This window comes from Anticarsia gemmatalis, chromosome 7 (genome assembly GCF_050436995.1).
Source record: "Anticarsia gemmatalis isolate Benzon Research Colony breed Stoneville strain chromosome 7, ilAntGemm2 primary, whole genome shotgun sequence".
In the NCBI taxonomy this organism is placed as follows: Eukaryota; Metazoa; Arthropoda; class Insecta; order Lepidoptera; family Erebidae; genus Anticarsia; species Anticarsia gemmatalis.
Genome location: NC_134751.1, coordinates 10625357 through 10652804, shown reverse-complemented (window position 1 = coordinate 10652804; position 27448 = coordinate 10625357). Strand labels below are relative to the sequence as shown.

The 27448-nt window shown below is 35.0% G+C and overlaps 1 protein-coding gene across 2 annotated transcripts in view; it reads left to right on the top strand.

Moving 5' to 3' along the window:
- Nucleotides 1–27448, top strand: part of LOC142973978 (phospholipid-transporting ATPase VD) — a 52855-nt gene that overhangs the window by 10366 nt on the left and 15041 nt on the right. For both annotated transcript variants that reach the window (XR_012959537.1, XM_076116026.1), the window contains exons 2-11: nt 20323–20527; nt 20790–21611; nt 21694–21848; nt 22147–22294; nt 22527–22733; nt 23246–23468; nt 24170–24417; nt 24698–24907; nt 25306–25396; nt 26727–26878. Coding sequence is in view for 1 of the 2 variants with exons in the window: in XM_076116026.1 (XP_075972141.1) it covers nt 20323–20527; nt 20790–21611; nt 21694–21848; nt 22147–22294; nt 22527–22733; nt 23246–23468; nt 24170–24417; nt 24698–24907; nt 25306–25396; nt 26727–26878 (2461 nt within the window). In the remaining variant the exon portion in view is untranslated. The remainder of the gene's footprint in view (nt 1–20322; nt 20528–20789; nt 21612–21693; nt 21849–22146; nt 22295–22526; nt 22734–23245; nt 23469–24169; nt 24418–24697; nt 24908–25305; nt 25397–26726; nt 26879–27448) is intronic.

The window sequence follows — 27448 nt, the reverse complement described above, 5'->3', positions numbered from 1 at the left end:
ATGATATTGACGCTATCGCCGAGTGGGGTTTGGCGAACAAATTATCATTCAACATTTCTAAATGTAAGACAATAACTTTTACTCGTTCCCGTACTCCCATAAAAGTCACTTACGAACTGGCCGGTGAACCGCTCGAACGCGTCACTACAATACGAGACTTAGGACTGACTCTCGATTCTAAACTTAACTTCCATGAACACGTAAAGAAAATCTGTAAAGAGGCGAATAAGTCGTTAGGTTTTATAATGAGAACTTCATCTCAATTTCAAAATGTTCACGCAATAAAACTACTCTACAATGCATACGTACGCAGTAAACTAGAGTATAACGCAATAGTATGGAATCCACATGAAAAATTGTATAGTGTCATGATAGAAAAAATCCAGCGTAAATTTGCCCGCTATGTTTATAAACGTGTGCATGGATATTACCCATATTTGTATCCCTCGATGTTCGTTTCAGGAATGGTTGGCATGGAAACTCTAGAGCTTAGGCGTAAATTTGCTCATATGATGCATTATTTCTTGTTGTTAAATAACAAGATAGACAATCCATCGGTACGTGAGTCAATTCACTTTAATGTGCCCGATCAGTACATGCGAGGTGTAGGAAGACGCCAGCATCGTCTATTCGCCTGTCCGCCATCATGGCGCTCGGCACATGCCACCAACAGTCCTACAGGGATGGCTATAACTCTATTAAATGCATTCCTACAAACCAATCCAAATGCAGACATATTTGCTGACAGCAATACGAGAATGATCTCAAGTATATCTATATATTTAAATAATAATATTATATAAGTTGTGATAATATATTTTAAGTCTGATTTATGGTGTGTGTATTGTTTATAAGGTATTGTTATTTTTGATTTGTTATTGTTTGTGCTACTTAGTATTGTATATTATAAAATGTTGTATGTAACTTAGAATAACATATAAGCGCTTTGGTGAACACTGTAAGCTTGTACTGTTTAATAAATAAATAAATAATAATAATAAATAATAAGCATGACGTATAAGCTGATAACGGTATCAAGCGATGATGAACAACATAGATTATCTCATTGAGTTGATTTGACGCATGTATCGGTATCTTATCTACGTACCTTCTACGTTGTGTGCTGACGCACTCAAGCTCTTAACTGTACTTATATAAAAATTAGCTGATTCTTGTCTAATAGTCATAAAGAAATTTGTCGTTATTTGCTTGACCGACTTATTAGTGAACAAGATGAACACGTTATCTCTATTAGTCCGACACAAATCTCTTAATCACTTCATTACATCCACAATATTGAATCGTAATATAGAATTTACGCTTATCGTGTCCTCAGACAATCATTGTCCACCATTCGAGTCATGCAAGTACATTTACTTGCTTGACGTGTAAGAAATACTGGTTCTTAAGACTATAATAAATCGATGACGTAGAGGTTCGGGCACGTAAAAAAGAATCGTGCAGAGAAAGTATTACTATAACTACTAATTATAATAAAAAATGGAAATAGCCGTAATCCAATAAAATGAGAGTTTTAAAAACTAACCAAACTGTTTATTCCCTTAATCACGTGTGTCAATAAAAACAGTAAATGCATTTTAGAGTAATATATTACAAACCTGACTGGAATATTTCAGTCGTATACTCGTGGCTTCTTTTTATTATCGAGTTACATGTAAATGTTAATTACCATGACGTCGGAATACAACCATATTGTTATAAATATTCGTGCATAAGGGCCCTGGGCCAGAATGATTCGTCGAAATACGAACTACGTTTCTATGTCAGCCGATCGTTTCCTTACTTCCAAGAAATCGTTAAAAGTGGCACGCCGGGTAATACCATACCTGCACACTGCAACTTATGAATATAATATATTTATAGTAAAAAACGATCAAACAATGATTGGAAAGCTTATTATTACTACCAGGTATGGAACTATGGAAGCTGTGACAGTTTTATAACAATATCTAGTAATCAATTGTGAGAATGAATGGCAAAGCTTTTGGTCTTACAAACAAACTGTCTTAAGGTCAAACTAAGTATGACGAAGATAAAAAAATAATTAGAAACTTTTATCAATTTACCTATGTAAAATTTAAATTGAATGAATCACACTGACAAGGCAACTGCAGTTAGATACGCCGAATAACTGCAATATTTAAAAACTCATAACAAAGGAGCTATATCTAGCTGAATAATGCTTAGCTGGTCAAAAATCCGAGAACTCCGTGTAGAACCATCACACGTAGACATCGTCATTGAAAAATATTTGCATGTAAAAATTTTAATGACGGTATAAATTGCACTCTATCGGTGTACCTAGGTTATATTCGTTTTGTAAAATTCCGCTGTGGCACGAAGGTCTCAATCACATAAGTAGGTGGTGTAGTAGTAAAGTCCAGACAAGATACCATAAAAGTTTTATTTGCACCGCAATTTCGCTTTGCCATATAGACTTAAATTGCGTAGTATAACAAACGCTCTGTTCGTTCGGTTCTTGACACCTACGCTGCTTTTGTTGTGTATTGTTTTTAAAGTTAATTAAGTTAATTTGTTTATGCCTAAGCTGTCAATGCCGTCTGAACTAAGATAGATCATCTCCGCGGCTTTGGGCTTGTTTAGGGATAAGGAACTAAACCAGTCATTAGAAATGAAGGCTCAACTATACCGATAGCTATGGTTATGACTATTGCAGTAGGCGAAAAAAATGGAGACTTATTCCAATGACATTAAAAAATGGCTTGATCTATCGAATAAATTACCTATAGATTGAATTTGTTATAGGTCAGGACTATAGATTGGTAAACTATTGTAGCTTAGTACAATATACGCGTTACTTGGCTACGAATGAGGAAAATACAGCTTACTACAAGGAAAATATGAACACGTTTTGAAAAATATCAATACATTGGCACACGCGAATCCAGAACTAAATAAAAGAGCTTAGTAATAAAAGTCACTCATTTTGAGGGCAGTTCACCTTGACGATTACTATTTAAATAATTTAATTGGCGACTAAAAGATATTTTTTTGGTATAGCCTAACAAAAAAAAATACCTTTATTATTATGAAAAGGAAGAACTTCTACTTACATTATTTTCGTTTTATGTATTTATGATTAGATTTGCATGTTTCAACTGAAAATTCCAAAAACAGAGGTTTTCAAGCTATATTATTATTATTACTGATAGTATACAACATAACACTTGTGTAAACTTTACGGTCGTCAGAATTAAAAATACGACCCATGTTTTCATTATGTACTCAGCCTATGCAAAATGTTCTACTACCAATAAGAATGTATAGCTCTCGCGAATGTTTTTAGTACATAGTACAGTTCAGAAACAAACCAGTGCAATATTACAGTTACGTGTGTATATCTTTTTGCATGCGATAGAGATACCTAGTTCGAAAAGTTTTTTATGATATGGAGCTTATGATTACGAGACAAAATTGTAAATGCATTAAAAAACTATTTAAATCTTATGAATTATTAGTTTATAAAAATATGTCGTGTTCAATAGGCAAATATTAGCAAGAAAGTTTTGGATTTAGGTAGCGAACTTTATTTTAGATCTTTTCAATTTACCAATGACGATTAATGCGTTAGAAGTGGTTTCACGTTAGCGGCTAATGGTAAAATTTATCTTTTTGAAGTAAATAAAATACCCCAGTAAATGTAATATTTACGAGTGTGTGCTACGAGGTTTTGTTTTTAATTAAGAACTGAGGACAAAGACTGACCATGTTTGTCGATGCTTTACGTTTTTTTTATAGTGCGATCGTAATTTCACTGTGACTTGACGAAACGTAGCGTCGTTACCATGAAAAATTACTGAACACACAAATCTATAATGTGTTTATTGTTAGATTAAGGGCACTTTTTCAATTCTTACTACGATCCTATTGATTTACGTCCAATTTAGAAATTCCTTTTCTATATAACTAAGCTATTACTGAAGGCAAGGGTAGGTAATGTACATACTTGCCATAATACCTATTTAATAATGTAATAGGTACATTATTATAATATGCGAATAACTAGGTATGTAAACGTAAACACAATAGACACTCTCATTGGAATCAGCGTAAAATAAAAATGTGTTAAATAAGTAAACATTTCAACTTACAAACGCTCTGAATTTTCCTTTTCATGTCACTTCCTAATATAAATGTTTTTGGCCTTTCAATATTTGATGTTAAACACATAAATGCTTAAATATTTAATTTGAATTTATCAACCTAAAATATCAACGTACACGTAATATTTAATAAACATAAATTTACCTTACTGTAAAGTACATAGATCGGTAGGTATAATGCTAAGCTACGTGGTTTGTGGCCAACTTTACTTATCAAATATGGCGATGATTATTTGGTTTTCCTTAAAGGAAATTTTGATTATAAGTTTCAATATTTTAATTGAACATCTTGACATGTTTTACATAAAAATGACTTATCGTAATGTGCTTCAATGTACTGCATTTTAATGGCATCATGTGCACTATTTTACTTTTATACACTTGTAAAGTAATGTATCATTTTAATAATTCGCCTATAAGGATTATCTTAAAAAATGTTAGAAGTACTTCGCATTAAAACATTGATATTTATCTTCTTCTAGTCCTTACCCTGACCACAATAGAGATTTTGTGCCGTGTATGACGACAGTTGGCGACCTTTTAATGTTCAGTCAATGCCTCGCTAGCCTTCCATCAAACCTTGGGTTTTCACACAAGGCCTGGGGCTACCCTAAAATGGCGTTCATGTATATTTTTGTATAGAAACAGGTGCTAATGACCTAGACATAATATGTAATATATATCAATACATAGTAAATGCTTTACTATACCTATCCACGTATACTTGGTCAGTTTTTATTCAAAGTGACCTCTATATCATTCATATTAAAGTCGGTTACCTCGATACCCAGATGCTTTATGCGTATTTTTTATAAAACTGGTTATGTTAACGTTGCATTTTCTAGAAATGCAAATAAGAATACTGAGAAGTCGGACTTCTACTTAATGATTTTAATATTGCTATTATCTGCTTAATATTAACATTTTGATGAAAGAATGCTTGGGCGGTGTTAATATGAAGCCTAACTAATGAAACCACTAATTGCGTGCTTCACATTGGCCTTGACGATACGACCTTACACGGCCTACGAAGTAAGGACATTGCCATTTCGGAGTTGTTCAACGAAATATTTACCATTTCTAGGAAACACCCATGTTTTACCGTTTTCATGAAAATAAATATTATATCCAAAGTAAACTTTGCTACTCTACCTACACCTTTCACCAACGCTAACCGTTGCATTAAAAATGTATTATTTGTTTTTCTTTTATTTTGGCATTGTCGAGCAAGCAAGTCAAAAAGCCTGAATATATACAAATCTACAATAATAACTTTAGTCCTTTTCAATCTTACAGATTTATGTTATTTTAACAAAAAAAATGCAAGCACTAAACCTTTGTGAAGACCCCTAACAAATTTTCGGAACTCAACGAGTACATAACATTTTTACAGACGAGCTATTATACAGTGGCATTCATGTAGGTGTATTATGTGTATTCGTGGATGAGTTTTATTCGGTACAATTATTACAATAAATTATATTTGATACACCAATTATTAACAATTGTTCTTTCATTGGGTACATTAAAATGGACTCAAGAAACGTCACTTTAGTATAGTCTGTTGAATATGTATTTTTATAGCAAGTCGTTTAGCTTGTTTGTTAGACGAGCCTGGGCATTTCCTCATATTGAATAATAGACGTTATTTTTACTTAGCGCTAATTGTGTATTGACTGTAACGATAATTGTTTCCACTCGCTTCTGCTAATCACTTCGCATTCCCATAATATCTCTACGTCAAACTTGTTTCTTTACTCACAAATTAGTGTGGGCGCATGCACGAGCTTATCTTTAAGTAATTTCTGATGTGATGTGTAAACTAGGAGGTGCAGTTTTATATCCAAAAGATTGAAACTACTTTCAAATATGCGTCATCTTTATGTTGTCATTCGTTTAAATCAAGATATGTCTAACGTCCAAGTTAGAATGTGAAAAAAAGCGGTAACTACCACTCCCTTTTTCCTTACATGACCATCGAAGTTGCGGTAAACTTTACTAAGTCTGGGATTTATATTTAAAAAAAAGGTATTTCTTGTGTAGAAAAGCCCTGAATTTAAAGTTGTTGTTTGTTACGTTTCCGAAATTCTGTCCTATCCCTCGTATAAATACTTACCTATTATATTACGTACGTTTTACTTATTGTTCTACTCAATCTACATTAATTCGGCTCAAACTCGACATATAAATGCTGAAAGGGAACAATCCGATCATTCAATAATCACCCAGCCTTCAGTTAGAATATATCTAGTCCCCTTGCCTGTAAACGAAGCGCTCGCTTCTTGCTCGTTTGAACAATTTGAATTATCAAAAATAATTAACATAGGTGTTTCATTTATTTATTCACTCTCCGTTAGAACGCACGCCTTACACGTGGGGACACTTTTGTGGAAGAACATTAGCCTTAAATTAAAACGAAGGATATCTTTGCCGACTATTAAGAATTTTGTTCCTTACAATTTTGTTTGTCTCGCGTCATCTTACATGTTGTCTTTCCCATTCATATATCGTGATGTATAACCAACTCCTTTTCAATTAATGTACCAAATAGTAAGTGAATTAGTAAATTTAATTAATATCCTTTGCTTAGCCCCACCTAGCTGGGCCATGCCCCCATTGTTTGGGAAAACTAGACCTTGACTGAAGTCGGACATTCGACGTAATTGTTATTTTTTCCGTGACTGTACTTTATGAACAATTGATTAGCGCTTGATTGGCTTTCTATCGACTCATCAGCTGTAGGCGGTGTAGCACGCTATAATAAACAATGTATCTGCTCATTTCTTTTCCATTAGACCTGTATTTGTAAATAAATCAATTTCGTATTTACTTTATCGTTTCTAGAAGAAATAATAAAATATGAATCTGGGTGTCTCAGTAAGATCACTTACTGAACTTAATTCTGAAATTTTTAAATTTCAAAGCTACAGACAAATTTGTTTTGTACTTATCTACAATCATACATCATCATGTCATCATTGGCCGGATAAGAGACTCACCTAAACTCATTGAGGAGCTTCACCGATATTTTTTTTGATCCTCTAGGACTTAACGACGTAGTAATCGAACAATTGAACAGCATTGCCCTAGAGTTGTATAGGAACAATCCAAGTTAAATCCTAGGTTTAAATTTATACTAAGTAGGAGTATAAGTACATTCAGGACTCTCCACTGAACTTGGCCCTTGATTAGATATCAGTTTTTAGTCAGTTACTAACTTTGGCTCTCATTTAACATTGATGTTTTAGTGGAATTGATTTTAGTTTGGCTAGTGCTAGGCAAACAATCTTCGACTATCGAAACAGATGCGTCGTACTCCACTGATTTACCAGAAACTAGTTTAAAACGGTGATCTCCATTATGTTGCAATTGTTTTGCTAGAATATTCATGACAATCGTCGCATGCGGCAAAGTGAATGGTGACCACGAATTACGATGCACGGTCAATGTCAATCGATGCAGTTGGCGTGCGAAGCGTACCCTAGCGACGTGTCCACTGTCCAGGTCACCTATAAATTTTTCTTCGTTCCGGTAGCAACTATCTAGAATCGATAATAATGTGACGAAAACCATTACAATACCGCCATTGGCTATCAAAAATGTTATAAAGAAGCCTCGTTCTCGTTCAACAGACAATTTTGCCGTTTTGCTCGTTTCGCTACTCAAGAATAGGTGTTCCACTTTCGCTAAACAGCTGTTTTATAACGGTTTTCAATCAGTGTCGGATAATAAATTAATCTAATCATCACTTCAGTAGCAATGAAGTGAATAATTAAACCAAGTTTATATTTTTTTTATTATAAGTCGCCTTGAATCGTGGTCCGAATTAAGAATTGACGCAAGAATCAGGACAAATTACTTACTTTAGTGTTCAAATTGGTCTTTAAATGACAAATGTTATGATGGAATATTAACGAGCTGAATGGTCGACGAAGGTCTTTCGAACCCGTGGCGACACCGGCACCGGGGCAAAGTAATAAAATTTATATTGATGCTTATGTTTATGAGCTCCGCGCTATTGGTACTGATTTTGCTGTAGCGTACGACCTTCAAATGAGACTTCGAATATTTGGAAAATACGGAGGTGCACATATTGTCTATGCCGATGTCGTATCAACAAAAACAATATTGGCGCATTTCCAATATTGGACGAAAAAGTTGCTCCATCTTTATGCAGATTTATCATTCCTACTTTCCTAGCGCTAGAGTCCAAATACCTCCACTCACCAATGCAAATAATGTTTTGATATCAACATTTTATCAAGTTTATAACCAGTATTTCAAATTAAAGCGACATCATAGACGTAAATAAGCTGTACTTTTGTAGATTTCAGCAAAAACCGTGTCGCGAAGTAGTTAAATTGTCATTGTTACATTTATAACATAATCTCTATTGTAATAGTCGGAACTAGTTCCAAGTCCCTGAAGTGACTGAAGGTTACTTAGCATCCGGTTTTAAAACTCGAGGCACAATAAGTCTCGCGAGGCGCGGGCTTGTCGTTTTTGCCCGCAAGTGTGACTTTGTGCTTCGATGCGAGGCCGGTTGAGATCTCGAGCGGCCTGTCACTTCCTGCTGATTACTACTACTAGAAATATATATTACTGTACTACCAGAGACTTCATTTAATATATCAAATAACTTTATCACGGTACATTGGTAGTTCTCTACATCCTAAAAATATAGGTAATAACTAGCTCATAACAAAAATGATCGTACGTAACATTGAGCGCTTCAAGTTCACTGCTAACTACCGGGCTGAAAATAAAGCACAGTATTAAATCGTTTTTAAATCACATTACAGATTTTTTAATTCCTAGCCCTGCTTTACATTGACATAAGTAATATTGTGTAGTGCCCCCTTGTTTTATACTAATTCGAAACCAACGAACTAGTAGTACTACTAGAAGTAGGTCCGCAAGTTATGGGTAGCTTACTATATATCAGATGGTAATAATTTTCTATGGTAAATCCATCTCAATCATTGAATTGTCATTAACAGTCGCTATAAAACTACGCTTTAGCTATTGTTCTTACGTTTGCCTGAATGCCTGTGTGTTCCCAATACTTTTTTCTGACTTTCCATTTCATTTTAATACTGTGCGTAGGTATGTCGTTATAAGTAACTATAATACTTATTTATTTCATTTTGCCTATACGTAAGTACGCACCAATTTATCGAAATCGGAAACGCTATTTACTATCGTAATTGCGTTGTGGGTTTATAGTCTTTATATTACCATTATAAGATATAGTAGTACTTTTACTTACTTACATTTCGTTTGCAAGATATAACCAATTGCAACCCAAACTCGGGCAATAAGGTTGACCTATAGCAGATAGGTGTGATTCTCATTTAGCACTTAATAGAAAATATACTAGTGAGACCATGTTTTCGATTCAGTAACATTTTATTTACAACCAAAAGCTTAAGTCAAACTGGTATATGTGAGGCAGTAGCTATAGTACGTCTCGCGTTTTAGTTGTGTAATATTAACACACATACATAAAGGTAGTTCCTTCATTCATCGTGTTGATCTTCCGCGAAATCGTTCCGCATACGATTGGATCATGGATTTCTCCACTGCGCACGCGCCCCAGCACTCGACAGAAAAGAAAGCGAATAGGTAACGGTACTGTGCGACTCAGCATAATTACTTGTATTTTGTATAACCGCGACTTGACTGCCGTGTACTTTGCTACTAAATGTTTCAAGTTCTACTAACCTTATAGTTTCACTATCACTAGTGCTGTCGGCAATGCCCTGCTCTTTGATAGCACATTCAAATGTTTGATTACTTGCAATGGTTGGATTCGTAACAAATAAATATTCTATAATATTTTCATTAACTCTATCAAGTCTATTTATGTTCAACTATGAACGTGGGTTTTAAACAAATCACGCCATCTAAGTATATTTTCAAGGTGCATTATATCCAGTGAGAAGTCAGTGCGTGGGAAGGAGGTTAATGTGATCCAATATCAGTTATGTCACATAATTTAATCAAGTGTACTTACCTAGGACTTAAGTACTTACGTTTATATGGGTTGTGCATCATGCGATACACGTAAGTCAGATAAGTAGTATTAATTATCAATCAAAGATCGCGATGATAACAGAAATATCCACCGAACGATCTAGCAATCAATCCAATACAAAATATACGATGTGTAGAAGCCCGTCTTTTGATATTAAATGGTTTGTGAGTCTGCGTGTATAAAATATTAACCCCTTACGATCATATCATTTTTGCTAGAATAGTTAAATAGAGAGTTTTAACTTCCACGGCGCGGATCATTCTGGTGGCCTGACTTTGGAGGAATATAGTGTAAAAATATAGCAATTTCCGTCGTAGATAAGAGTATCCTTAAAACAACTCCTTTCATGAAGGAAACAAAGGTAAAGCCACTACCTTTTAGCTTTACCAACACCAACCTCAGAATAATACTCTAAATAAAATAGTTTTAAAGCGCCTTGCATACACTTCTACTACAAATTATCTTATCTTATCTTATCTTATCTTATCTGGGTCGTTCTAAGTTATGAGGTAATTTCAATGTCAATGAATTTTTTTATATTTTTAATTGATAATTTATTTAAAATAAAGCTGTGAGATTATCAAAGTCAGTATCTTCTGTAAGGTCACTAAAATTCACCGATGAAATGTTTTTAATTTAGTCACAAAAACGCCTTAAACATGAAAAATTTATCTCCCCTGGTCTGTCCTTTAACCGATCATGTTAATAAATTAGTATTTTTAACTATCTTTAAATTATTAAATAAATTAAATTGTGTATTATTTAAAAACTAGACAAACTAAATTAAAGCAATGAAAAAAATAAAAAAGGTAACATTTAGATATTCATAAAATGTTTAATATTGAAATTTGTCCCTCATATATAGCATCTCTTCCCCTGGCGTTTTGTTTTCATTAAAAACTCACGACTTTTAATTTCGCCGCGTAAATTCTGACCTTGAGCACAAAGTTACTAACGTGAAGTTGACAGCAAGCCGTCGGCGCGAATGCGCCCGCCATATGGTTCGCTATTACACAGACGCCACTTGGTGAAAACTGTCGTGGTTCAGTGAGTGTGTTCTTTCCCCTGGTAAGATTTTATTCTTTATTATAAGCATAAATATTTTACTTTCTTCCTAGAATTACTGTAATGTATGCAAAGAATCGTAATCTTCCCGTCTAATAACTTGTTACAAATATTTAGACTTTTATATCGATATTTCGTCGAAATAGTATCTCCCCTGTCTTCTTTCCCCTGCCGCTTAAGGTACCAGGGGAGATACTTACTGCTCAGGGGAGATAACTGCTTCCTGCTTATGATGCAGTTATCCATTATTTAGTATCCGAGTGTATTTACCTAGTCTGGTTTTAGTTTAAACATAAATCTTGTTATTTTAAATGTCGATTGTACGAGTGTTTATCGTCGCTTTCATCCTAAATATCTCATACCAGGTAGTGTTCCTCGAAACTCTTATTGTTTTTGTAATAAGTAAAGGAGCAGTCCTTTTTAACCCGGTTACCTTATAGAAAAACGTCGATGCCAAGTTACCATATTTTGGTTACAGATTATGGCGGCACGAAAAAAAATTACGCGTAAAGAACGCTTAGAAAAAAAACGTGTAGCGGAAAGACTGAGATAACAAAAAATAAAAAATGACCCTGTGAAATATGAACAGCAAAAGATTAAAGAGCAAAAGAAATATGATAAGAAAAAAGAAGGACTAATTAAAACTGTGAATGAAATGACACCTAGTGAACAAACAAATTGATTTTCGTATAATGTCATGTTTTTGTTGCTTTGTAGGAATGAAAGATTATTTTATAGTGAAGTCTGATGGCTGTTGAAATTAAGTCTGATTAATATTAAATAAAAATGAAGTTGATTCTCAAACTACCACTGTTATTTATTTCATAACACAACATAAATGTCGCTCCCCTGTCCTCAGTATCTCCCCTGGTCAGTTATAAAATGGTAAAAAATTAAGATTTTGTCTGGCTGTTGTCTGGATATGAAGATAATAAGTGTTTTGGTAAGAAAATACTGATACTACATTAATTTTTTATCATTTTTGTCATGCCGCCTCTTCTAACATCATATTACCTCTTAACTGAGAATGACCCATCTACACATTACACATATAGGATGAAGTTTGATCTATTTAACGGGCGTCATGTATCCAGGTTGCGATGTAAAATATCAGCAATAATTATTGTAGAATTATAAACTATTTATATCGAAATAAACAGCTCTATCGTTTACAATATCACGACTCCTATAATCAAAGCGGTCAAATGAGTAAAAATAAATGATTGTCTCCAGGCATGACTTGATGTTTGCGTGTTGATGTAGAATACGTGAATGTCAACAGTATAAAAAATACACCGATTTATTGCTCGGCTATTTGTCACTTATAAACTCTTTATATTATTGAATAAAGCTTGCATAAAATATAATTACGATACGGCCTATAAGTGAGTAACCGAGGAATCTATCGGTATCACGTTTACAAATAAACTCATGCGGTAACAGTGTGTCTTTGTTTAGGCATAATAAATAATTTTAATTAATGTCATTTTGTATAGTATAATAAGTATGTATCATTGAAATGTGGTACGCATGTGTTTTTATACATCTTCCTGAATTTAAATAAAATAAATGTTAAATAGGTGAGTACTTTTTGCGTCATAACAAATATTAACATGGCAATATGATGCCCACATGGTGTTTGACATTAATAATATGTAAATTAAATACTATGAAAATCATTTAATTCTTAAAGCAGTTGTATTATAAATTATATTATGTGACATGTCTTTGCCACCATCATTGCGATTGTTTTAACTGCACATAAATCTATCCTTCTCGTTCGGAACAAATTAAATATTCTATGGTATAAATAAAAACACATTTTGCTCTTAAAGCGTTCAATGCAGACAATATAATGAAGCATAGAGTGATAGAACATGTAGTTGCTTAGCAGATATAATGATATGATTATTGATTTTACTGAGATTTTAATTTGTAAGGTACAAACACACATATCACATCAAAGTAGTGTACGGTAGTCGTTGCATCATATAATTACTGGAGCGTTTTCTTGATTGGCCTGCAGATAATGTTTTACCGGCAATCTACAATTGTCTATTGAAACTCAATTCCGCTAATAGACTACACGTTCTGTGGAGATGTACTGATTCATTCTTTAACAGGCTTGATTGGACATATTTTTTGTGCCATCTTTTATAATAAATGTGCTCTTTGTGAATGTTATGAACGTCTTGAATGCTATCACACAATTCTACTGAAGCTATTTATTTTATGGGCTGAATGTTCTAGTATTAATCTGGCCATTAAGTAATTTATGTGTTGTGGGATTTGAGCTTTTTTGTGCCAATGCTAAAAACATAACATATTGTCGAATCGTTGAGTGCCCAATGATCAGCAATATTCACATTTTGATATTATCACCCGCTCCTTCGTATTCCCCAGCGAGATCATTTTCTTATTTTTCGTAACCTTCGAGTGAGAGGTAAATTGAACCGTGTTTGATACAATTCCAAGAATTGATCGTAATAGAATGTAATGTACACGTAGACTAGCAGAAGTACCTAATCGAGACAAGAGCAGTGAACGACAAACGTCGTAGTGTGGTTGATAAAATCAAATGGGTGCGTTGTATTGTTCTTCACAATGTTTAATTTACATGTCCTTGCCAAATCTCGATATTTGATAACAATTTACTGCCACATTTTCATGTGTTTTACGTAAACGTATAACTACTGTATCGAATATTAAAAGTATTCGTCGGATAAGCGTTTCATATTTGTAAAAAAAATATGTAGGTATGTACGTAGTGTTTATAGAGTTTTTTTTTCTTTAATTAAAGCAACTTCAGTATAAATTTATACATACTTATTATACTAATATTATGTAAAAAGAGCACTCTCTATGAATACGTAACGACATACTAAAAGTTGTGATACTAACTTAACACAAGCTTAAACGAATATGTGAAACTGACCGAGATTAAAACACCTGAATGTGAATACTCATTTACCATTAAATGTTATTGACGTTGCGATGTTGCGAATTAATGGAAGTATCGATTTAAACATTGCATTAAATATTTGTTGTTGAAATTCGCCATTATTCACGGCTGCGTTGACGGAAAACCTTGATTTCTAAACAACTAAATGTTGATTAGAATCGGCAGGAACTTAATAGTATAGTCGAACTACAAATAGCGCCGAATATTCACGACCTCTTGCAATTTGTTAGGATTTAAACAAACATCTATTTTGTATCAATGTCTAATGATTCTGTAAATATTATGATTATATTACATTCAATTTTTGTTAAAATTGTATGACTCCAACGGCTGTTTGAAAAGTTGCCAATATAAACATATTGTAGAATTATAAAATGTTGCTAACTTCTACAGATTAGCGCTTATTTGTTCGAGCGGCATATTTTTTACGTAAAAGCTCATTTTAATGTGAAATAGGCCATAATTATAAGGTAAATGATATACTCAAAGTGTATAATAACATGGATGGCATATTACTGCATTCTGATAATTATAGCGGGCGATATGAAAGTGTATGTTATAGCAGCCATTAAAAAGCATGTGGTTTATCGACCATCATGTCTGTATTGACGGCTACTATTTTCCATAAGTGCTTCTACTATGTATAAATCAACGAGTTGGTTGTTAAAACTCGTTAAAAATATATTGTACCTCCACAATATAACTAAATAATAAATAGCCACTCAGTGAGTACAAATAAGTAATACATGTTCAAGTTATGCAAATGTCTCACTCACTGACTATATTTTGTAATTAGTTGGAAACAATAACCTTATCCATAAACAGACTTTTGTATTAAAAATAACAGATGAACGCTAATTAATGTAAATGCTCCTAATTAGCGTAGGTATTTGCTATTTTAAAACGTTTTGATTTTTTCATAATCAATCAACCAAAACTTGACAACGTGCAATGTTGCTTTTTTGGTTGAATTTTATAAAAAAATGGCAACAGTTGCTAGTCTGAATAAATCTTTAGAAGTGATCAAAGTGTAAATATAGAGACATTGATCGGTCGGCATTGAATTTACAACTCGACCGAGGCCGCTTTCTTATCAAAATATAGGAAGTTATGACGCAGACTTGGTATTGACGGCGAACAATGCCCGAGGGGTAAATTGTACACGTGCAATCTCATGAAATAAATTGGCAAGTTGTGATTTCAACACTTCGATGATGTGGACGTCAGATGAAATAAATTTAGCCTTAGCTCTAACTTGCGTTTGTAACGTAGCTAGGATTTAAAATTGTCCATGTACACTTTATTCATTCTTAGACTGCAACAATGGTAGTCCAGCGCCTAATTATTTATTTAATTAAAGTATTAATCGACACGCTGCATTATACGTAACCAATCTGAACTCTACGCCGGTCTTATCCATTTATTAATGGTTGAGGAAAACAACCAAATGACTGGTTTTGTACATAATAAAGCTATGTTAGGAAAGGAGATTCCAAGAGTATTTTCAGGCCGCCACTTGTCGATGCTGAAATGCTATCTTGTTTCATTCAACATTCGTTGATAAGATAGATCTTTGACGGCAAATCGTATTAATCTGACAAATCCCAATGGGTAAATCCGTCGCAAGTTTAGAACAGATTAGTATGGTCAAGATCTGGATCTTATTCGTTATAATCCAAGAGATTGGTGACGTATAACTATTGTTTTGAGATGTTTTACAAAACTAAGTGACATCATTTTGGAGACTACGCGTTTTGTAATTACGCGAGATTACCAACAGGTTGCTAAGGCCAATAGTGAACGTTTCGACCTTCACATTGCCAGCACCGGCCAGATCCATGTCGTCACTACTTCACTGCTTTCGCGCTACTACAATTATTTACCGAACACTGGAATCTTAAAACTAGATATAGTGTATTAAGATCGTGAATACCTTGCTCTAGAAAATATTAGAAAACAAATCGGCCTAGGACATCACCGGTGACGCAAAATACAACATACAAAGTTACAATAACAAATAAACAATTTAAAATTATTGTATTTAACATACCCCAACTACAATTCATTTCTGGCTTATCCCGGTAGGAAACCCGTGTTTCATGTAATAAACTCGACATTATCCCTATAGCTTTTTAATTAACCTGATAATATAAAGCTAGTTCTGTTATGATAATAAATCTTATGAAACATAACATAATCGACTGTTGTATGTCCGTCTAACCGATAAGAAAGAAAGAAATAATATATTTACTTATATTATAAATATTCTGAACACTTGTTTCTTGTAAACCTTACCTTGGTGTATCATAATTATTCATCACAACAACAGTCGCAGAAGACAAAAGAATCCTAAGAATTCGTAACACTGTTCATTTAATATGTGATAAAAAATCACTAAAACAAACAGTTCTATCAATTGTACGTTACCACTGCTGGCCCATATGTATATAGATCTCAGGCCGGATTTGCAGTTAGCTACGAGCCGTCTCAACAAAAAGATAAATTACACCTCGTACGAGCTGCGCCGGCGCACACGCTGTTCCATCTCATTGATATGATTAAGCTGTTATACAATCATTTTTATTATCTTTACTGAAGCATTTTCCTCTATAAATAAAAGTGTATTATCTTCACATTTGTTTTTGAACTTTATCATACATATGATTTGAAGAGGATTTACTATGATGACTGTGATCATGTTTTCTTGTTAAACATGTGTCTTACATACTTAACATCGTATTTTTCTTATCATTTTTCAAGCTATGACCTTAGTCGTTAAAAGTAAATGATTGTACCCATCAATAGTTAATCGTTTGATTGGATCTGTATTTAATATAGCTTATCAGTTATTGTTTCAAGTCATTTACCATCTAATTTATTGGGCTGTTATCGATATATCATTATATACTGCCTAATATCTGTGTCACTCTTTGATTAAATTCCAGTAGATACAGATAGGTATTATTTCCTGGGAAGTGTTTTATCAATTTTTAATGATAGCCGATCTAGTGATTCTGGAATAACTCTATTTACTGTTACCTTGGTCCGTATCTTGGCTTTACCTCTATTTTCACAGAACATCCAAATGCAGCGGCCTCAATAATGATCTCTAGTCTTCTTGCTGACTAACAGGATCGGATTGGATATCTATTAAAATTTGTTCTTAATGCTTTAGTCTCGTATCTACTAGTCGAGTGCATTTGATAGTGAAGAGCATTTAGTAAAAAAAAAACCGAGAACGCACGCTCTATGTTAATTTCAACTTACCGTAAGCTATCGGTAAATAGTAACATTTATCAGTCTAAGGATCAAGCGGTATTCAAACTTTTTAATAACAATATGTAGAATTGTAGATCATATCAGCTCGTTTGTTGATGGCTTTTCAAATATGATTTATCTATATTCTAGACACATTGTTTTCCAGTGTTTTTGAAGCTGTTCAAACACTTATTGGAGTAATTTTTGTTCGATGATTCATGGTACTTTTAATAGGTTTACAAATCGTTTGTCGAACGTCTTACATCATCAACCGATGAGACAATATATCTGTAAACAAATAATTTTATAACTTCCTGATATCAATAGCTAAAGTTAATAAATATTTTTTCTTTTTCTAGAAAGCCAGATTTATGGCTTTAATTAAAAGTCACTAGAACATCGCGCTTAATTACGGACGACGATGTTTTTAATTGTAGTCTACGATTTACACGTATCGTATTTCATAATGTGTCCATTGCTCTAGTGACAGGTTGATGTCAGCATTTATTATGTTTCTCTGCCATTTTGTACTATTAGTATACGTGGGGAATTGTTAGATATTTTACCAGTTTGTTTTAACAGATATGTCCATCGGATATGTATCTGAAATATTTATTTTTCTTTTGATTTATAGCAATGAGTATCATAGTCACATCGTGAAATAAAATACGCATCTTATCGGTCACAAAACACATATCAACTAAATTCGTTAAGAATATAGGTACGAATATATAACTAGTAAGTAAAGGTGCAGTTTATTCGAAATTAAACCTCGAACGCTCTACTAGAGACGTATATTTAAAAAAAGCGAAACAATAGGCCAGTGTTTAAATTGCAAGTAGTTTATTGTTCGTACGAAATTAAAAGTAAGCAAGTATTATATTATGTTTGGAAACACGTCAACTGCTTTGTTTTATCTTAGTTTATTTAGGTGTTCGATCAAGTTAATGACTTTCGTCATTTGCCTGCGATAACTTGACGAGTTTTGTTCGATGACGCTTGAGCAAACCATTAAATTCACAATAGATTATTACATACTCTCGTGTTCTTTGATTAAATCAGTGGCGCTGTTATTGCAAGACCTTGGTCCGTCTCTGTCTATGACCTATTAAAATCACTCGCAGAGAGAGATGAAGTATTTACAAAGTCAATAGTGTGTTTTGCACAAGGTAACGCAAAATTGCATCGAGGACCATTTATCTAAACCATAATAACGTGTCATTTTATTGGTTAAATAAATATAAACTGCGGCTAATAGTTGTTGCATTGTCTGTGACACAGATTCTCAGCCATCATTCGTCAGTCGACTGACTCGAGCCGTGCTTAAAATATTGTTTATCTTTCACAGTATTGTTTTAATTCCATTATGATTTCGAAGAACTGAATGTTTGGGAATATTTTATTTATCACCGTAGAATAACAAACAAGCATACATATTTAATGAAAACATAGGCATCTCGTATTCTTTGCCGTTAATTTAAATTAGGTACAACTTACGAAAACATTTGGTGCGAGTTTGGTAGGCTTTAACACTAAGTGTTGCGCAATTTCTGTTAGTTTAACGACAGTTAGGACTGCTTGTATTTAGCATTGTTTTGGCGATTACTCATACAACACAGTCACACAGGTCACGACGGAATTCGGCACACTTTCCAATGTTACTTCATTGTTTTTTAGTCACAGCATCCGAACTCAGGTGATTACCACAACTGATTTATTATAAAAATAAACCGCTATTTTTGTTATGGCTGTATGAAATACTAATAGCTCCATATTATCTATTTGCAATCATTTTTATTGTTTGCGATTTTGCATATTGATTTTGTTTTGCATTTAATACCATTCGATGAACAAGAATTTGCGTGACTCAAAAAGTCGGTAGGTCCTCAAAGACAAATGTACATTATGAAAAATGTGGGAAAACTGTCAATTTGTCGCGATATAATCGCATCAGTCTGACTCGTCGGTTACTCAAAACATAGAAAGTCAAGCCTCGGGCAGATATCGTTCTACAATCTTTATTCTTGACCTGTTGCTTTTACTCACGAATTATTTGTCGTAGCCGTGAACAAACTACAATGGCGTTCTAGCGATAACGTCGCCGTTGTCGAAGATTATCGTGCTTTTATAACATATGTGTAGAGAGAGTTTATATGAAACACGCATATCTATGTTAACTGCCATAGTTAAACAAGTGTGAGTGTGTGACGTAGTCTCACCACTTTTCTGACGTAGGTACACGTAATATCCTCATTTCTTGGCTGTCTCGCTGTCGCCATATACCTACGTTAAGTCTTTTATTGCATAATAAGGGATACGACGAACAATCAATGGGAAGTCAATTTTCACACGATGTGGCTTATACTTGCCTGTCATGATTTGTCATGGTGATTATGCAACTACTGTTGAAATAGTACCTCTCTCTGGAATATTGTAAAACATTGACAAGACGAAATAGATATTTGAATAGTTCTTTGTGATAAAGAAGTTTGAAAAGTATTCGAGGGGACTTTTAAATAATAAACGTTTTAAGGGACTATATGCCGCCGTAACAAAATCGTAAAGATAGAAGATAGCGAGAGGGACTCGCTGTAAGAGTGTATTTGGTCGAGAAACATAAGACTCTTTCTAATATCGTGGACGTGTCTGTTATAATAATAGTTAATTGGTCTTTCCTAATATAGTCGAAGATATTTCGATACTGGTCAACACTGAAACAGCTTGACTCAGTGCATAATAATGTGGTAGAGCACGTGGCGTGCACTCATTACTATAACGTGACTTATACGTGCACGAAAATCTGTTAAGCTGTTAATAAATCTCGATTATTGATTGTTTCTATTTCTGTCTCGCAGATCAGCGGAGCGATACGTACGAGTGAAATGGAGAGATGTGCGCGTCGGAGATCTAGTCCACTTATCGAACAACGAGGCGGTGCCCGCCGACATGGTGCTGTTGCAGTCATCGAATCCCCTCGGCATATGCTACCTCGACACCTGCAACTTAGATGGAGAGACCAATTTAAAACAAAGAAGTGTTGCACCAGGGTTTAAAGAAAAGGTAATTGAAGAATAACCATTGTTGAACTTCTTAACTAAGTTACTGGATTAATAATGTAGTTGACCTACCATCACAATGCTGTTGTTTTTAGTTTTTGTTTACGGTGCGTGCAAACGCGAAACACTACAAAAAAGCAGAGCGTGGGAACACTTTCTCCAATAATTGTAAAATTTAAACACAATTGACGTTGTAGAACCGCGACCCACTTCGTTAAATTGTTTGTATTTCAACTAACACAGATGATATCTGTTTTGTTTTACAGCAACAGGAATTTAGTCCAGTAAAATTCAGAAGTATCGTAGAGGTAGAACGACCGTCGACCAAAATATATCGATTCACGGGAAGTATAACTCACCCCAATGGCGCACGAGTGACTTTGAATTCTGAAAACCTTCTATTGAGGGACTGCACTATCAAAAACACTGACTATGTAGAGGGTATCGTAGTGTACGCGGGACATGAGACCAAAGCGATGCTCAATAATGGTGGACCAAGATATAAGGCTTCAGCTTTAGAAAAAAGAATGAACACTGATGTGATATGGTGTGTCTTAGTACTACTTTTTCTTTGTTGTGCCGGTGCGGTCGGCTGCAAAATCTGGTTGGACCAATTTTACAACGTGGATTACAAATATGCACCCTTCATTACTAATGTAAGTAAACCGGCGTACGAGGGATTGCTCATATTCTGGACGTACATCATCACGCTGCAGGTCATGATACCGGTGTCATTGTACGTCACGATAGAGATGACTAAACTGCTACAAGTGTACCACATACACCAGGACGTCGAAATGTACGACCCCGAAACGAATACGCGAACTGAATGTCGAGCGTTAAATATTACCGAGGAGTTGGGCCAAATTAATTATTTATTCAGCGACAAAACAGGGACACTGACGGAAAACAAGATGGTGTTCAGGAGGTGTACTGTCAACGGCGTAGACTACGATCATCCACCGGGTCCGCCTGCAGAACCTTCCGTCGAACTACCTCCAATCGTCACTCCTATAACTAACGTGTCGCCAAACAGACGAATGCTTCAACATGTACTCGATAGTAACGATGCACAACATACACAGAAGGTATTGACCGATTATACATCATTTTTTGGTATTTATCAGCGTTGTTTAGTGATATGGTTTCAATAATGTGACAATGTTACAGGTGCGTGAATTCTTGCTCATCCTGGCTCTATGTAACACAGTTGTAGTAAGTCAGCCTCACGTGGATTCGATGCAGTTATCGGTATCAACATCTGGTGAACAATTTGGCAACGACAAACCTTCGCGTTCAAATGGAACGTTACGATCAAACGACAAGTAAGTACACCTGTTGCGTTACTTTTATTAAAAGCTATTGATGATTACAGTATCGGTTATTTATAAACTGTTGTGAACATTTCACTTACTACCGGATATCATGCGATATCGATAAAAACGTTACTCAGATACTTGAAAATGGATAGATTATAGCTGGAATCATAATCAGATAACGCGATAGGAACCATCGTAAAAAGATTTGCCGGAATATTATGAATCAAATGCAAAAGAGTGTTTTATTTTAAACTTCTGACAATCGATTAGGAATGTATGTTAATAGAGGTATTTTTATGGGTAGGTACGCCCGCCTGACAGAATCTCGTTCAACGACGCCGTCGCCGCCCCCGACGGCTTCTCCACTGAGGATAAGACTGCCAAAGTTACCGTTTGGACATCGAGAGGACACGGCCAGCACCAGCGAACCGAGCACATCGGCTGAACCAACGGTTTGTAAACTAAATACTTACTCAATGTACCACTACTGACACAGACCAGACTACATACAAATTAAGTGGCATTACTATGACAGTCACTACGCAATTCAATTTAAAACAGTCAATTTCCGCACAAACGAGACTTTGTGTTTAGGCACTTCAACTTCACTTCTACACATCCAGTTAAGCTAATGTTTATGGTATTACGAAAATAAAGTTGAATATTTTTATTTGTATCCTATAGCCCTCACGTTATGAAGCGGAAAGTCCAGACGAGTTAGCACTAGCGGAAGCTGCTCTTGCATACGGTTACGAACTCCGCTCTCGTGCACCTGATGAAGTGGAACTGGGCATTCGCGGCGAAGTCACTAAACTGAAGGTGTTGAGGGTCCAGCAGTTCGACGCCACAAGGAAATGCATGTCCATCGCTGTACGACTACCCACGGGACAGGTGAGAATATAATACCGATGCCTACCTCGTTTAATTAATAATAAAATGTTTATTTCATATAACGTAAAGTAGTTCGTATATATTTTTCAAGGTTCAATTTACTTTTACGAGCGTTTTTAATGTCCATGTTCCCGGAGGTCCAATACTCTGACGTCTCAAACGGCCTTAAGGGCAGTTATGTTAAATTATAAAATTGCTTATATTGTTTATACTGCTGGTGACAGTATAAACAATATAAGCAATTTTATAATTTTTATCATAATTTTTTTGTTAGTTGATTACGTAAACCATTGGAAGTAATTCCTCATAGTAAACATAAAAAATTTGAGTGACAGCTCTAACTAGCCTTTATTTTATGAGTATTGAATGTCTAAAATCTACAATTTTATCTATATCCATTCTAAATGATAACATTCATATGTTGCACAATTTGTTACATCCTATATCTGTACAGATAATGTAGATAAGTTGCACAATTCCCGTTTTATAAAATTATTTATATATTTTCGTAGGTGGTGTTGTATGTAAAGGGGGCTGATAGTACGGTACTAAATGCTTTGGCACCAGCCCTCCCTGGGTCAGCGGAGGCGTCCGCTTTAGAAAGAACTCGGTCGTTGTTGTCCGAGTATTCGCGGGCGGGTCTACGGACGTTGGTGATGGCGAAGAGAACCATGCAACCAGCGCTGTGGGAGGAATGGCTCGCTGGACATGTGCGCGCTGCTGAGAGCCTTGAAGGTAATTTGCGTTTTAACTTTAAACTACACGCACAAGTTTATCTTTTTTAATTTATAGGATAATCTTTTGGGTGTTTAAAGTTTATAGACTTAACGATTAAATAATTCATATCTCTTAGCAAATAGTCTCGTAAAGTAAGTATTTTTTGTTGAATCACTATGACAATGAGATGCGTCATGATTACAGGTTTGTCAATCTTTACAAACCTTTCGAGAAGTTACAATTCTATAGCTCCGGCTTAACTTATCGAAGTGCAGGCTTCCGACTCCGATAGTCTCGATAAATCAGCTAGAATTACGCAAAATTGTTCAAATACAATGTTGATTATAATCTAAACACAGTTATATTGTGCTCTTTCTCTCTCTAAGATATAGCGCACGCGCGCGAACTGATAAATTTCATGATGGCACTTTAAAGAAATAATAAATCTTTGATTATTATTTTCTTAAAAAAGCAGTGTCATAATGACCAATCCATGCAACACACCATACATCATGAATTATCTGGTTATTTTTTATTGAGAGTATAAATATAACAATATTTTGATTCGCCATATGCATTCGCTAATTGAATTGATAGTCTGTTTTTTGTAGCAAAATCATAAACAAAATTATGTTATTGTAGTATTAACACATGGATCACAATTACCGTTCAAGCAAATTATACCATTATGAGATTATTAATTGTATTATTTTTTCCAGCGGGTCGTGATAAACGTCTCCGGGATTCTTTAGCACGCTTAGAGAGTGCATTGACCCTGATCGGAGCGACTGGGGTTGAGGATAGGTTGCAAGAAGCCGTGCCTCGTACCGTCCGCGCGCTCTTAGACGCCGGCATCGTGGTGTGGGTGCTGACTGGCGACAAACCCGAGACCGCCATCAATATCGCGTACTCCGCCGCTCTGTTCTCACAAAGTGATCGGTTGCTGTACCTCATGTCCAAGGATAAGGTAAGAGACTTTGTTACTCTTCTTTTATTAAGTTTCCTTAGACTAATTTTCGAAATTTTCTATAGATTGATCTGACATTTAAAATTTTTGTTAAATTTATGTCCTGTGACATAAACATTGACTTTTTAGTCCTATATTTTTCATAAATCATATTACGAAGAACCGCGTAGACAACTTATTAGACTAGCAAACTTTCTTTATCTCTTTCTATATTTTCTTATTCTTGCAACCGTAAGAATTTGTGAGAACAAGTGAAGTAAGAATGTGGTGAAACCCGCAGGAGCACGCGGAGTCGACGATCAAGAACTACCTGGAGGGGCGCGCCAGCATCGGGCCGAGCGGGCGCGCGCTGGTGGTGGACGGGCGCACGCTCACGTACATCCTGGACCGGCGCTCGGGGCTCGTCACGCCCTTCCTGTCGCTGGCGCGCCGCTGCTCCGCCGTGCTGTGCTGCCGCGCCACGCCGCTGCAGAAGGCTTACATCGTCAAGGTTCATACCATTTTTTTTTAATAATTCGAATATTGTGGCTGACTAACACCTCTCTTATTGAGGAGACCTTTGCCCAACATTCGGATATTAATGTGTTAAATTGGTTTTTATTATCTAGATTTAATAAATTATGTTACGACTTACTTTTTATTCCTTTTTTGTTTTTCAGTATTAAAACTGTTCCGTTGATATTTATATAGCAGTTAAAAAAAAATATACTAAGCCTATTATTTATAAGCACAGATTGTGGCTCTAGTGGGAAAGTTTAGGCCATAAATCTACTCCGTCAGCCATGAACAAATTGAAGACATTACATCTCGTAGTGAAAGATCTATCAAAATGAGATCTAGTTTTGAACGTTACAAATGAACAAATATTTTTTTACTGATTTATTTTAGGCAGTGAAAGAAGAACTGGGCGTGACTACGCTGGCGATCGGGGACGGCGCCAACGACGTGTCCATGATACAAACTGCCGATGTTGGCGTCGGTACGTATTCCTCTAAACTTTCATATCTACAGACAAGGACAGAAAATGTTGCATCTTTTCTGGGGTAAAAACCAAAATCTGAACGGCTTTGTACTGTTTATATGAATAAAATAAATGTAAACCATCTAATCTATGAATACAAGATTTGATATCGCTAATTAAAGAACTCATACGCTCGTTATTTTATAGCCACATAATCCATCATCATTTTATTGTATTGACATCGCTCGTTTAATCTACTTATATTATTATTGTCTTGTATAATTGAGGATGTTATTATGCGATAACAAACCGTGTCAACAACAAATTCAATAATTGTCAGAGATACGTAAAACTATTAATAATATGTCCTTAGAGTGTTCTTTTTTAATGACGTCATTCTATGATGACGTTGACCTTTTGATTTGGCACATCAGATAGAAACGAGAGATATACAATATTGTTTGATGTGCGTGTTGTTAGTGATACATAATAACATAAATTAATAAGATAAAAACAATCGCATCGTTGACTCATCACGCATCGAGCTTTTGTATTAAAATAGCAATTAGTAATTAAATCAAAACATGCGATTCGTGTCGCTTTTGTTGTGAAAATATTGTTTATGAGACGTTTTTGTTTTGTATAAATAATACTTGAAATAGAGAATAAATCAAAATAAATGAGTGAATTATGAAGTAACTCTGAACATTTACTACAAATGAAGTCTTTGTCGTGAACAAAATTGCTGTTTATTTGATGACGCTTAGAAAAAGCCATGGTTTATTCTGCCTAATGTATTGGCAGGCTACATATTTCATCATCAGCCTAGTTTTTTTCCAAACTATGGTGGAGTCGGCTTCCAGTCTCACCAGATGCAGCTGAATACCAGTGTTTGACATGGAGCGACATGGCAGGCTACATATTTGAAGATAATAAATAAACTCATAAGCTTGAAATGGTTCTCATCACATTTTCCTTCAATTTAATCCTTAACCTCAATCGTGGGAGGCTAATGGTTATAGTTGCTATCTACTTTTGATGAGGGAGATAAGTTTTATGACATAGGCATTTAATGCATTTTTGATACTGCCTAGGTGGTCGAGAATATTTCGGTATATATAAGATCTTCATAGTTTATGAGTTTTAGTTTAAGAAATGAGAATGATGGGATTAAAAAAATATACTTAAATCGAAATGGGGGCTTGCGTATTCTGTTGCAACTGTGGGTTTCTTAATAACTTAGTAAAATTCCCAAAAATAAATAACCTGCAGTCTGTAAAATTGAATTATCCACCTCCTTAAAAGTAAATAACATAGTTTAATTTGTCATTTGTCGATTTTGTCGCAGGTCTATCGGGTCAGGAAGGTATGCAGGCGGTGATGGCTTCAGACTTCGCGCTGTCGAGGTTCAAGTACATCGAGCGACTGCTGCTCGTGCACGGACATTGGTGCTACGATCGTCTTGCCAGAATGATATTATACTTTTTCCTTAAAAATGCCGTAAGTGACACCTTTTTCCTAACCTAGGGAGCAACCGTCAGAAAAAAAATCTTTCGAATGAACTCCTTAACTTAATAACTGTGTGTTTCGCCGTTGTGTTTAAACGATAACAACTGGACCGATTATATTATTAAGGACACATGACAGAAAATCAATATTGTTATGAATATGAAGCATTGATTTAGCTAATTCGCTTCTTATATTATGTTGAGGAAACAACAAAACGTGCTGCGATTTGTGTGGCTTCCCCTCGTTTAAAGCTAAGTAGGGATCACGCGATACGCGTTGACACTGTTGACTCATTCGTCACCGCTGCCCACTCGCTCGGTATTCCTATAACCCTCGCGCAATGTCGCCGGCTGTGGCGCAAAGGTTAAGGTAACCGCCACCCTTCTACAAAGGGTATCGTCAATACCATTACCACACTTAAAATCATTGAGATTTTTTATTTATAAGGTACAGACATTTCTTACGGCCAATTTCTTCATTAAAAGTAACAGCCGCAATATAGGTAAAAATGACAATCAAATTTGTTTTTTCACGAATTGACCGATAGTTCTATGATGAAAT